A 13093-nucleotide genomic window follows, 5' to 3' on the forward strand; every position below is an offset into this window, starting at 1 on the left:
CACCTGCAATACATACAGCAGGGTTGGGGAACCTGTAGTCCTCCAGATGTTATTCAGCTACAACTTCCATTATCTCTGGCTATTGGCCATGCTCACTGGGGTTGATGGAGTCCAACAACATCTGGAATGTTGCAGATTCCTCAGCCCCACTCTGCAGCCTCAGGTAGAATGACAGATAGTTAAAGAAGCAGTAGTTGCTTTCCAGGTGGGCACAGCCTTTGAAGCTGCTGCTCTTATGGAAATAAAGGTGAGAGAAATCTCTAACTGCTGGGAAAAAGAAAGACAGATGAAGTTTTTTTATACACTTACATAATACTTTCTTTTAAGAGCTAAAGTTCTTAAAACGTTGTTCTCACATATATTCCGGCTGTTATAACCAACATGACACAACTTCCATCCTGGAATAATGATGAACTCCAAATGCCAAACCAAATGGTTACTAGAAAATCAGTTGACCATGGCCAATGCTTCAGATTAGGCTCATGCAGCAAAGTTGCAATCTCACTAGCTCATGTAAACTGACTTTGGTGTTCTGACCTGTGCCTAAGAGGATTGCACCAAATTGTAATAACAATGTAATTTGTTTAAGGATTATTAACTCATTTCTAAGATGCCAGCATTGTACGGGTATGTGGACATAAGCTTCAAGAAACTATGGGAAAGAACAAATTGGTGTCAGTTAAACCATTTCAAAATGAGTGAAGAGAAAATAACACCTTTTAAAAAAGAGATTGTAGTGTGTGTGTGTGTGTGTGTGTGTGTGTGTGTGTGTGTGTATATATATATATATATCTAAATCCTCAAAACAGTAATTTTATATAACATCACATAATTTTGCTTCTCTGGCTTCCTAACATCAGATAATGTTAAGTAAAATTATTCTTTTAAAATTATAAGTTTTAGAGCATTTAAACTAATACTTTAAAATTGTAGGTATAAAATATATTGGAAACAGAAAGGGAAAGAAATGAGGGAATTTGTACAATGTAATAACCCAATCCACTAAACTATAATGGTAACAATTTCTTTTATAAAGTGAGAATGCTAAAAGTTCATGATTTCTTCCCCCGTAATACTGATAAATAGTGGTGCCAGTAACATGAAGATTCTGTTGGGTAGGATTACCTCTCATTAGGCACCTTTCTGAGTCTAGTTACTATATTATAATCTTTTAATTCTCCAGACAGTGAAGCATATTTACTTACAGGTTTATAAACGTTTGATTCTGGGGATTTTGGCACGTTGCCATTAATTACATGAGTTCATTTTAGAATGCACTTCATCTAGTGCCTCTGAAGTGATATCAAGATTATTAAATGCTTTCAGATGAAGTACTTTTCACTGTTCACCAATCACAATTTTTCATTTGTTCCCTGCTTGTTTCAAGTTTTACAGTGGCATGATAGTGTTGTGGACTGAGCAGGGAGGGCAGATGATTTGTCCAGGTTGGGGAGATGCACAAGTTTTATTCTGCATGCAACAGAATTGTGGAAGGACCAGAACAAGGTACTTCTGGTCCTTTTTTGCTGAGCATCACTGTTACTTCCAAAGCTGATTCTGGCTAGTGTGAGGCAGGGCAAAGTTGTTTTAGTCCTTTCTGTTCCTGGCTCCTGCCAGTTCCCTGCTCAGCAGGTGCTGCGAGTTTTTTGGCCCTTCAGTGCTGATGTTGTCTTTTCTCTAGGCCAACTGGAAAACAAGTGACTAAGTTATGGCAACTCTCCATATTCATCCATACTGGGTGGACCTATACTTTGAGGTTCCCAGTCAGGTACAAGTATACCTGCTTGACCCTGCCCAGCCAAGTCAGTCTTGCTTGATGGCAAGAGTGGGTGGACACCATTGGGTTTTCAGGGAGTGCCACAGCGTGGCAAAATAAAATAAAAGAACATAAAATCTGCTTGAAGGTGGTGAGTGATGATTCTTGGAAGTTCTCCCACCAAATTCCTTAATTAATATTATTGTGGAATCCAGCTTTAAAAACTCATTGTTCCAGATCTTTTATGTTAGGGGAAAGTGTATGAATTAGGTAGAGAATGTTTTACAAATATTTAAGGGAGGAAATCATGTCCCACTGAATTCCCTTCCCCATTTTGAAATATTCAGGCAGCATGAAACTCAGCCTCTCAAAATGGTAGAAGCATATGGTAAAGCATGAGTGAACAGGTTCTGTGTGTATGTATAGTAACCATTTTAAAATAATATGTATTTTTTTACTGTGGATTCAATATTATAGACTCATAATATGCAAACGCAGTCTGCTTTTAATACACATTCATGGCATACATGTTAATAGCTCCAAAGGAGCTGTTACAAGATATGCTCTGAATATGTATTAGGAACAGTACACAATATGTAACTAAGACCATTCTATATTATATTATGAATCTATAATGCAGAATGCATAGCACACTGTTACACCTCAAAAGGAACTATTATGATTGATGCTATGAATGCCTATTAAGAATAATATTGACTAAATGTTTATGGCTCCCTTTAGCTGTTGTCCAGGGTAATATACTACATAGTATTCCTTTTTAGTATATTATTCACTATTTACATAACATTTTTAAAAAAGATATATTTACTGTTTTAGGAAAGGTTAGAAAGGTATTCTTTTGTTTAGAAATTATTGTTGTGCTTTGACTCTGGCACTTTTATTACTCTTAACACCACTGAGTAAATTCAATGCAATTTTATGGGTGCTTGCAACTCTCTACAAATGCATGTAAAATAGAGATTTCAACCGACACTGGGCTGAAACACCTCTTGCTTACCAAAATGAAAGAAATACCATAATCTCGAAAATCTCATTTTTCCTCCCAGTTGTATTTTACCTATTATGTGTACAAATAACATCTAAAATTACTGTAATTGAAATACACTAGTGTGATAAAATTGTTTCCATTTATTCAGTTTGTTTACTCTGTGCATCTGATAGCATTTTTTGTACTGCTGATATTACTGTTTGCTGATGGTGATTGGTACTTTCCTCATATGCTTCCTCCTCCACTAGCAATTTCATGCTGTTGCTATTCAATCTACTTTGCTGGAAATCTACTTATAAACAACAGTTATTCAGAAATTCTTTGAACATGTTTCTAAAGAGCTTTCTTTAAAAAATAAAAAATAGTATGTAATCTGTGTTGGTGCTGTTTAGATAGCTAAGCATTATTCATACTTGGAATTCTCCCTCGGATTTAGGCCATGCCTTCTGAAGTTTGTTTCTGGAAAGATATTACAGTGCCAATATTCTAATTGCCACAAGGTAATTTCTTTAGTGGAATGTGGGTGGTGCTGTGGTCTAAACCACAGAGCCTAGGGCTTGCCAATCAGAAGGTCGGCGGTTCGAATCCCAACACAATGAGGTGAGCTCCCGTTGCTCGGTCCCTGCTCCTGCCAACCTAGCAGTTCGAAAGCATGTCAAAGTGCAAGTAGATAAATAGGTACTACTCCAGCGGGAAGGTAAACGGCGTTTCCGTGCGCTGCTCTGGTTCGCCAGAAGCAACTTAGTCATGCTGGCCACATGACCCGAAGCTGTCTGTAGACAATTGCCTGCGTCTGTGGTCTATAGAGTGAGATGAGCATGCAACCCCAGAGTCGTCCGTGACTGGACCTAACGGTCAGGGGTACCTTTACCTTTAATTTCTTTAGTATTACTGCATTTTCAAATATGTTTGTTTAGATTACAGTGGTACCTCAGGTTACAGACGCTTCCGGTTACAGATGCTTCAGGTTACAGACTCCGCTAACCAAGAAATAGTACCTAGGGTTAAGAACTTTGCTTCAGGATGAGAACAGAAATTGCACGGCGGCGGCCAAAAACCCCATTAGCTAAAGTGGTACCTCAGGTTAAGAACAGTTTCAGATTAAGAACAGATATCCAGAACGAATTAAGTTCTTAACCCGAGGTACCACTGTATTAGCTGATTTTTGTTGTGTCAGTTTGTTTGCTTACTGTGATCACTTCCCTTTCTACACAGGATACAGATGAGGTGTGAATTCAATAGGATTTACTTCCTATTACTCGCTGCCTTGAGGGGCATCTCCAAGAGAGGAAAAGGCTAAGGAGTAAACCCTACAAAAATCCAGTGGGGAGTCCCTAAAATGGTTGGATGATGTCTTGTACACCTCATTCCGGCAACTCCTACAGCCCAGCTACTGCCAAATGTATTGCTCTGCTTTCCTTTGGACAACACCAGCAAGGCCAAGAGATGGGGACTTGTTGCCTGGGCAGCCCAGGACCTCCATAAACAGTGCCCAGACGTGTGCCCTGGAAAGATCACTTCAGTGCTGCTAATGCAGCAAAACAATGCAAGAGGCAGCAGTTATGAGTTGTTGTTGTTGCTGTTGTTTGTATAACGCCCTATGCCCGCAGGTGTCAGGGCAGTTTCTGCAGCCACAGCAGGCAATGTGATTTCCCGTGGTTTAACTTCACCACCACAGTCACACTCCATTGCTTCTCAAAACAGATGCCAACAACAGCAACTTTTTGTTAATTTTTTTAGGATTGTGGGCATAATTCCAGTCACCAGTGCTATAATACTAACGGGACTAAATCTGAATTTTTAATTTTAACTGAGTTGTGGCCAGTTAAAAAGCTAAATTAAGTTCTTCTCCACTGCCCATATCCATAATATATTCTACTAGAGCTGAATAATAGCAATGGACTCAGCGGTCTATTTTAACAGAGGAAAATAAGGCAAATGAAACTTGTTACCTATTTTAGCCAGGGGTCTCATTACCCCAGTGGAAAACCGTTTGTAGACAATATTCAAAATGTTATCAGGACCAATAATACACCCCTTCTATCACACACACTTTAGCACAGAGACACAATCCAATTGACTCTTCTCCCTTTTGCTAAGCCTCCTCTCCTCAGCTGGGCCATGCATATCAGCAGAGACAAGTTATTTTCAACACTATCACCACACACTTGGTGGGGTTTAAAGCACCATGAGATGAGGATTAAAATCAGACCTTTCTTACTTCCTCATGCACATCAACTGAGGAGTGAGGAGGGCACAGTGTGCATCTTCACTATGGTGTGGAAAGGTTTAAATCTCCATATGCCACAGTAGGGAAGACTGCTCCCCCCCCCCCAAAGTTTATCAGAGCAAATGAACTGACAGGGAGATTAGTTTCATCTACAGTGTGCCATGAAGGGAACGAAAAAAGGCCCTGCCTATTCCTCAGCTAAAGGGGGATATTTAAACCTCTTCCTCACACAGTGTACCACAATGGAAGAGAGAAGAAGAACCCATACTGGTTTGGAGGGGTCCCCAATGAACCAGTGTGTTTCCTGGTGGGCACCAGTGTTGGAAAGAGGATGCAAGAAAATGCCAGGGGTTAGATGCAGAGTTTCCTGGCCTCTTTTTTCCTTTATCTAATTTAATCAGGTAGTGTTTAAACTAAAGCGAGCAACTTCTCAAGTAACTCAAGACTCTTCTTCTGTCTGTATAAATCATGGAAATACAGATGGTTCAATAAATTACAACATTTATTTAGAAATGCCAGGTTGGTCTTTATCCAGCCATGTATTCAGATTTTTTCTTACCATGATGGAGGAATGAGTTCAAATAGGCACTTAATTAAGTTACAAACCTAATTTGCTTTCAAGGTTTCAAGTTACAGACAAGGCAGGGACAAGGCAGTAAATGAGAAATACATGCTCCCTTAGGAATTAAAAAACCAAAATGGAATACATGTCTGAATCTCTAGCTCAATTTAGACCTCACAGAGCCCTTGAAAGACAGACAACAGAGAAAGTAAGGCCTTGTGATCAGTACATTAGCAAAGCTGGAGATTAGTTTTGAGAGCACAATAGTACAGTCAGTTGAAACCAAATCTGATTGTGTGTTGATGAGAAACCAGGAGGCATTGCTAGGTACTTAAAGGATTCGGGGCATGGGCCCATGACACAAATTTGCATGTGCTAATTTATATGTATAGACGCCTCTGGGCAGATTAAGATGGCAGATGGCTGGGGTGGTCTCACCAGTACTGCACTTTGCAGTGGACTCAAATGCATAGTAAGCAAAGTATAGGAACATCCCTGATTATAATGTTAGAGATTTATTTTTGTTTTAATTGATTATATAAATGATTATAGATTTTTAAAAAACTACACACACACTTAAGACAAGGTTTTTCTCAATTTTCTCATAATTTCTCAATGTTATGGAGAAATTATGGAGCAGGCCATGGTCTGAAGGCACATGAGGCTTCCACTCTGACACTACTACAAATCAAGTCTGGATCTGGTTAATGCCTGGTTGGGAGATCACTTAAGAAACACAAGTATGCTTGCCTTACCTTCCACCAGGGGCCAAAAGTAGAGATATAAATGTAAGGAAAATAAATAAATATATGCAAATTATGCCTTGCCATACCACTTCCCCCTCACATTTGAAAATGCAGTTGCATGAAATAAGAAAAACAGAACAAGTTGTATTTGGGACATATTGTGAGAAACCTTACCACAAAATCATTTTCTGGTGATTTCTTAAGATAGGGTTCAACTCTAGTCACAGTTATAAGTGTCTAAATCTCACACAGGTCATGACAGATACATGTGTTTTGAGGAGTCTGGCTTAATTATCTTCCTGTTATAGCTTCACACATGCTGCAGCCACAAGGTTTAAATCAGCCCTGTGAGGCTCAGGACCAGTTTACTGCAGCAGAGACTGTCTTACATCCCCAGTGGGTCACTGCATTCTGTAGGAGGGTGTCTCCTTGAAGTCCCTAAGATAGCAGAAGCCCACTCCACAGCAATTTGGAACAGGGCTTCCAGCATGCATCCCTACTGAGATATGAAATGTGCCCACTATTTTTTACTTTGCAGAAACAAGTAAAGGCATTTTGGTTTGGTTTTGACTTTTAATATATATCCTTGGGTGTTTTATTTGTATTGATTTAAAACCGTTTAGTTGTTTCTATTGCCTTTATTTCTAATTTTAGCTTGCTATTATGGTAAATTGTAAACCGCCTTGAAACTTAAGTGAAAAGTGATTCATAAATTCATAAAAAACTAATCAAATATAATTCTCCTCTGCTTCGCTGTAGAAAAAGTAGGGTATCTGAACTAAACTGCTTGAACTGAAACAGTTTGCCAGGACTAGATAGGCATTTAGCCTGATCCAACCAGGCTGCTCTTACCATCCTGAGGGAGTTGATCACAGTGTCACTAAGTATGCTGAGTATGTTTTTAGTAGATAAGACATGAAAAAAACTGAGCTTCTGTATATCCTGTATTGACATAGGCTTTTAAAAAAGATATCCAAGATTAACCCATAGGAGAGAGCCTAGTGAGTCATGTGACTTTGGGCAGTCAGGACTAGCTGTCATAGTCCTGCTCCTAGCTCAGGTGTTGATTTCCCACCCCAAAATAATGGGTGGGGGGGTAGCTGAGGTCTGGATAACGGAGGTCATACCTTTGCAATTTTACAACCACCTTACAGGTACCTTACCTGGTGGTCTGACCACTGAGTCAATCCACCAAATCTTAGGATTTTTTAAAAGTGTGCGGCTATGAATTGCCTTTGCTGTTCTGTGATTCCCCATCTGATACTGCAGTCTTTTTAGTTTCATTGTTTACAGCATTTGCTATCTTTTTGTGAACCATTTCGGAAACTGTTGCATTAAGTGGTATACTGTATATAAACATATGAAATAAATAATAAAAAACCCCTGCTCTATGAGGTATTTAATCATATTACAATATATCAATAGCATACTCAGGTGCTGAGTTGTGATGGTTGGCAACCCCTGGCTTAACCCATAGGGTAACAGGCTGTTGGTGCATTTGCTTTTAATCCTTTTGTGCACGTTCCCCCCACCCCTCACAGTCTGGGAGGGGGAACAAAATACTCAGATGTTTTGCTCCCAAATGCTGAGTGTTCTGGTTTGCGAATGTTCTTTGGAACCCAAACATCCGACAGGGCTTCCTCGGCTTCCAATTGGCTTCCGAAGCTTCCTGCAGCCAATCAGAAACGGCGCTTTGGTTTCTGAATGTTTTAGAATTCGAACGGACTTCCAGAACGGATTCCGTTCAACTTCCAATGTACGACTGTATTCCAGTAATTCTGGGGCAACATTGGGCTGCATTTGATTTTACTGCTGAGGTTCAACTCTGGAGGCCTACAAGTTGGTAGCAATAGTAATGAATAAAATACCTTTCCCTCACCTTTGAATTTCTGTGATGTATTCTAGGCTTCTAGGAAAGACAGAGGATACTGTTGGGGTACTTTGCATGTGAAGTCTGTTACTACAAGTACAGGTGTCTCCCCAGTTACGCAGGGGTTATGTTGCCAGGTACGGCGTGTATATGTGAAATGAACTACAGTGGAGAACACCATCTAAAAAGCCTGTAAACACCCAGTAAACCTCTGGGAACTCTTAAAAAACCCAGCAGCACTTACCAGACTGGCATGAATGGTGGCACTGGTGGCTCTGAGTCTTCCTCATCACTGGATGATGTGGAAACGACAAGGGGGTGGGTAGACCGGTACCCTGAAGTCCTTGGCCATGGCTCAGATTCACTTGCTGCTGATGGTACTGCTGCAGGTGTCCTGCAGAGGTACTGGGTAATGAGCAGCTGACGCTGTTGTCTTTTCAGCTGGTCAGGGTATGCTTGGGAAACCTCCTTGTCCGTGAATGCAGCTTCACCAGTGGTGTGGATATTCTTAAAACTGTAGTGACCCTTCAAGTGGTGCAGCCAACCAGAGCTGGCTTAGAACTCCTTCACACACTGTTTCCCCTCTCCAGTAGCAGACTTGAAGCTGCGAACAGCCTGAGAGCTTTCTGGCACAACATGTTGCCCTCAATGGGGACACGCTTGCGGTTCATGTCCTCCAGCCTTCTCTGTCTTCACCAGAACCTTGTCCCACACATTGCTGGTGACCTTTGCAGTTGTTGGTGCACTCGCTGCTACTCCTGCCCAGATTTCCTTCTTCTGTATCTTGATGGCACATATGCTGCACTCATTCCTGCGTTACTTCTGTGCCACAGCACACACGGTCATACAGTCTTGTAAACAGCCCAGTGCTTCCAGTTTCTCCTCCCCCGTGAGCAGCACTTGCTGCTTCTTGGGTTTCTCGGCACCTGAGGAAGATGACAATGCCTTGTGTTTAGGTGCCATCTCCGAAAACTCATGGGGGGCACACACCTGTACTCCTAAAGTGTAGTCCAGAAAAACATCAAATCCGATGGCATTTAGTGTATTTAGGACTGGAGCCAGTGCCAGATTTACATCTAAGCTAAACAAGCTATAGCTTGGGCCCCCCAAATATACTTCTTCTTAATTGTACAGTGGTACCTCAGGTTAAGTACTTAATTCGTTCTGGAGGTCCGTTCTTAACCTGAAACTGTTCTTAACCTGAAGCACCACTTTAGCTAATGGGGCCTCCCACTGCCACCGCGCCGCCGCTGCACAATTTCTTTTCTCATCTTGAAGCAAAGTTCCTAACCCAAGGTACTATTTCTGGGTTAGCGTAGTTTGTAACCTCAAGCATATGTAACCCGAGGTACCACTGTATTTCACTATTAATATACTTCTTAATTGTATATAAGTTCAACAATTACTTTGATAAAATACATATTTTGTTATGCGCAAATGGCTTTAGATATCTACATATTAGGTCCATAAATTACCATATAGCATATATTCAACACAAAAAACAGCGACAATCTGTTGTTGACTAAGGACAGCTGGACATATAAAGGGCCGCATTACCTTCAGTAGCTGAGGGCCCCATCAAACCTAAATCTGGCCCTGGCAGGAGCCCTATAACACCATATAAAACTCCCTGGGCCTAGAGGATTCGCGTTGAAGCAGAGCATTTGTAGAGTATACAGAAGGACTTTTGTTTTGCCCTGAAGAGGACCTTTCTTACGCCTGGGCCATATAGGTGTGAGAAAGGCCCTTCAGGGCAAAACAAATATATTTATCAGAGGCCCAAAGGCCGTCAGGTGCAACAGGTTCCGCCGGAGTCAATTTCTGTTGTAAAAATACGTTCACGCCATTCAGGGACAACAACAACTATAGTCAGGCTAGTTGTTCTTTGGGACCAGGCCAGGCTCGGGTTTGTTTGTTTTTGTTTTTTTTAAATGTCTTTTTAAGTAAGTACCGCGCTGCCAGTCTGAAAAGAAGAGCCAGGCGGTTTTCGTGAGGAAACGATGACGGCGGGTGGGGAGGGCGAAAGAGAAAGAGAGCGCGAGAGCCCCAGTTTTGGCGGGAGGGGCGCGAGCCGCGCTCGGGCCGAAGCTGACGCCAGTTTCCGCGCTGGGAGGCTCCGTCTGGGGCCAAGCTAAGCTGCTGCCCCGGTGGGTGGGTGGGGGGGGGCGGGGTGCTAAACAGCCGGAGGGAAGGAAAGAAGGGGGGGCGCCGAAGAAAGAGGCGGGAGCGGGAGGGGAGATGTTGGGGAAGCGGCTGGCCTGGGAGAAGAGCTCCTGCTAAAGTTATTTCTCTCCCCCTCCCCTCCCCTCTATTTCCTTCCTTCCTTCCTTCTTTGCCTCCCAAGCCCGGGAAGGAAGAGAGCAGGCTTTCTTGAGAGGAAATGCCAAGGTAAAGGCGCTGAAGGAGGTTGCTTTTGTTTTGTTTCGGCCCGAAGCTTTGGGCTTGCTCCTCTTCTTCGCGCGCGGTGTTTTGGGTTAAAAAATAAACAACAGAGTGAGAGAGTGTGTATATGTGTTTGTGCGCATGTTACATTTTAGCAGAAACCGGCGCACCCGGTTGCTTTGCAAAAAGAGAGAAAAGTTCGGGCTTCTCTTTGGCGGCGGCGCATCTCCCGTCCTTTGCCTGCAAGCGAGTCAGATAATACGTATATATGAGTGTGAGAGAATGCGCTCCTCGAAGCCCATCTGAAAGACTTCTTCATTTGTTTCTTCCTTCAGGGTCTTGCGTTAGCCTTGTCGAGAGGAGGAGGAGGAGGAGAGGGGCGTTTAAGCTCTTTATTACTCCGAGGAAGAGAGCTTGGCAGATGTCCCAAGCGAGAGAACCTCTTCCTTCAGGGCCTGAAGGGCCAGAGCGCGCAGCTCCGGCTGAAAACAGCTTTTTGATCTCGCTCCCTCGAGGTAAGTTGCTCGAAAGTTTTTCTTCTGGGGGAGAAGAGCCGCGACGGCTGAACAGCTGAAATGATGCAGCTGAGATTAGGCTGTGTGCATTGGGAAGGGGAGGGGTGTGTGTGTGTGTGTGTGTGTGTGTGTGTGTGTGTGTTGCCTTTTCCAGGCCGCTTACAGCTTGCTTACCTTCTCTACATCCTGTTAGGAAAGTGTGTGGGGGTGTGTGTGGAATTATTCTGCAATACAGGCACAAAATGAGGGGTTTTGTGTCCCTGTGTCACTTCCTTCTCCAGAGCTTTCCTCTAGATGCATTGGCTGTTCTTCACTCCTGGCAATTTTTTTTGTTTGTTGCCATTTTTGCCACACCTCCCAAATTCCGAAGCAGGCCGAGGAATGCCGGACTAAATATGTACAAAACTCTTATTTTTCGCCTTGTAGAGTAGCAGTTTTGAAACTGGAGGGGAGGGGGCAGGTGCTGTCAGGCTAGGCCTTTATCTTCTCCTTACCAAGCTGCCTGAAAGTGTGCACATGAGCAGCTGCTCCAGAGTAGATATGCTTTAAAATGCTTAGATATGCAACAAAATGTTTGTAGCTCAATGGTAGAACGTCTGCTTTGCATGTAGAAGGTCCCAGCATCTCCAGGTAGGATAGGGAGGGACCCCTATCTGAAACCCAGGAGAGCGGCTGCCAGTCAGTGTAGGCAATACTTGAGCTTGATGTACTACTGGTTGGTCAGTGTAAGGCAGCCTCCTATGTGTAGCTGGCTGTTTACTTTCAATTTTGTTTTAAAATTTGCCTTCCAGATTCACTAGGCGACAAGTTTAAAGTGAGCACATTCAAGTAGGAGGATGGTCATGTGACACTGTTTATTGTAAAGGTTTCTGTGTTTTAACATTTAAAGTGTTTTAGATTTTGGAATACCTTTTTCTATAAATAAAATGAGAGGCATTTAAGTTATTTTTTTTCCCTTTTCAGGCAATATGTAGTATTTTAACCACTTCATTGTTTTTATTCATTTAGAACTGACACTTTGTCTTTAAATGATACTCAACTATGCACAATAATATTTGAAGACCAAAATAAATACTTACACTAGTCCACAACTGTATAGTGGCAATATTGTTGCAGCAGCAGTCTAAACTCAGGGATGAATTTGACACACTAGAAATATGTGTTAATAATAACAAACCTTTCTTCTTGTAGAAGCGCTTAACTATCCTTGCCATGTAACTTTCGTCAGAAGTAAACTTCTAAAGGGGAAAATCAATAACAGCCCAATCTAAGGAAGGTTTACTTTAAAGTAAATCCCACTGTGATCAGTGGGATTTTCACCCTCATAAAGAACATTTGATTACAGCCTTTTAATAAGTTGAAGGTAAATTCCATTTAACATGGTGGTACTTAAAACACGCATAAGATTGAACTGTATGGCACAGAGTTGCTGCAGAGGTTACTAAGGTAACTTTTCCACTTACACAATGGCAGTGACTAAGGGTATCTTTTACCAGTGTTGTCCAGTGCACGAGTTATACCTCTCCCTGGCAAAGTTGGACAAAGTCATGGTCATTCATGCCCTAGTGACCTCCAGGTTGGACTTCTGTAATGCATTCTAAATAGGATTGCTTAGTGTTTTCAGAAAATTCAGCTATGACAAAATGCTGCCAGTTTATTATCTGGAGTTGGGTGTATGCCTGCAAACATCAGAGCTGTTTTATGGAACACTTTTTGAGCTATTAAGGAACAATATATAATGTATTGACATACTTAGGACACTTCCATGAGCATTTCTCAGATTTGAAACCTGTCTATGGTCTGTTGCAGTGTATGGGTATCTCATTTACTTAACACACATGGAGATGCAAACAAGAATCAAACTTACTTGCTTTTTGAGATGCCTTAAATGTATCACAGGTCTGTAAAAAAAAAAGTAAGATTCCTTCCCATAGAATCTGTATTAGAACTATTCCTCTTTGTATGGCTATGTTGTCATCAAAGAAACGGTGATGTGAAGCTTCCCATTCATAGTTTGTTTGCG

The 13093-nt window shown here is 41.9% G+C and overlaps 1 protein-coding gene and 1 long non-coding RNA gene across 3 annotated transcripts in view; one reads left to right on the forward strand and one right to left on the reverse strand.

Annotated features, from left to right (window-relative positions):
• Positions 1-9909, reverse strand: part of LOC310825717 — a 113648-nt gene extending 103739 nt beyond the window's left edge. The window contains exons 1-2 of the long non-coding RNA XR_014555480.1: positions 9731-9909; positions 8418-9099 (exon numbers count right to left, since the gene is read on the reverse strand). This is a non-coding gene — a long non-coding RNA (uncharacterized lncRNA). The remainder of the gene's footprint in view (positions 1-8417; positions 9100-9730) is intronic.
• A 33-nt stretch (positions 9910-9942) lies between these two features.
• MDFIC (MyoD family inhibitor domain containing) overlaps positions 9943-13093 on the forward strand; it is a 44723-nt gene continuing 41572 nt past the window's right edge. Inside the window, exons 1-3 of one of the 2 annotated variants that reach the window (XM_083699508.1) lie at positions 9943-10116; positions 10518-10561; positions 10891-11070. In XM_083699508.1, coding sequence (XP_083555634.1) covers positions 10977-11070 — 94 coding nt within the window. In that variant the 5' untranslated portion in view covers positions 9943-10116; positions 10518-10561; positions 10891-10976. Of the gene's footprint in view, positions 10117-10199; positions 10321-10517; positions 10562-10890; positions 11071-13093 lie in introns of those variants that run through there. The other variant, XM_083699507.1, reaches the window with a different exon arrangement.

The sequence above is a fragment of the Podarcis gaigeae genome, assembly GCF_964106915.1.
Source record: "Podarcis gaigeae genome assembly, chromosome: 10".
Taxonomy (NCBI): Eukaryota; Metazoa; Chordata; class Lepidosauria; order Squamata; family Lacertidae; genus Podarcis; species Podarcis gaigeae.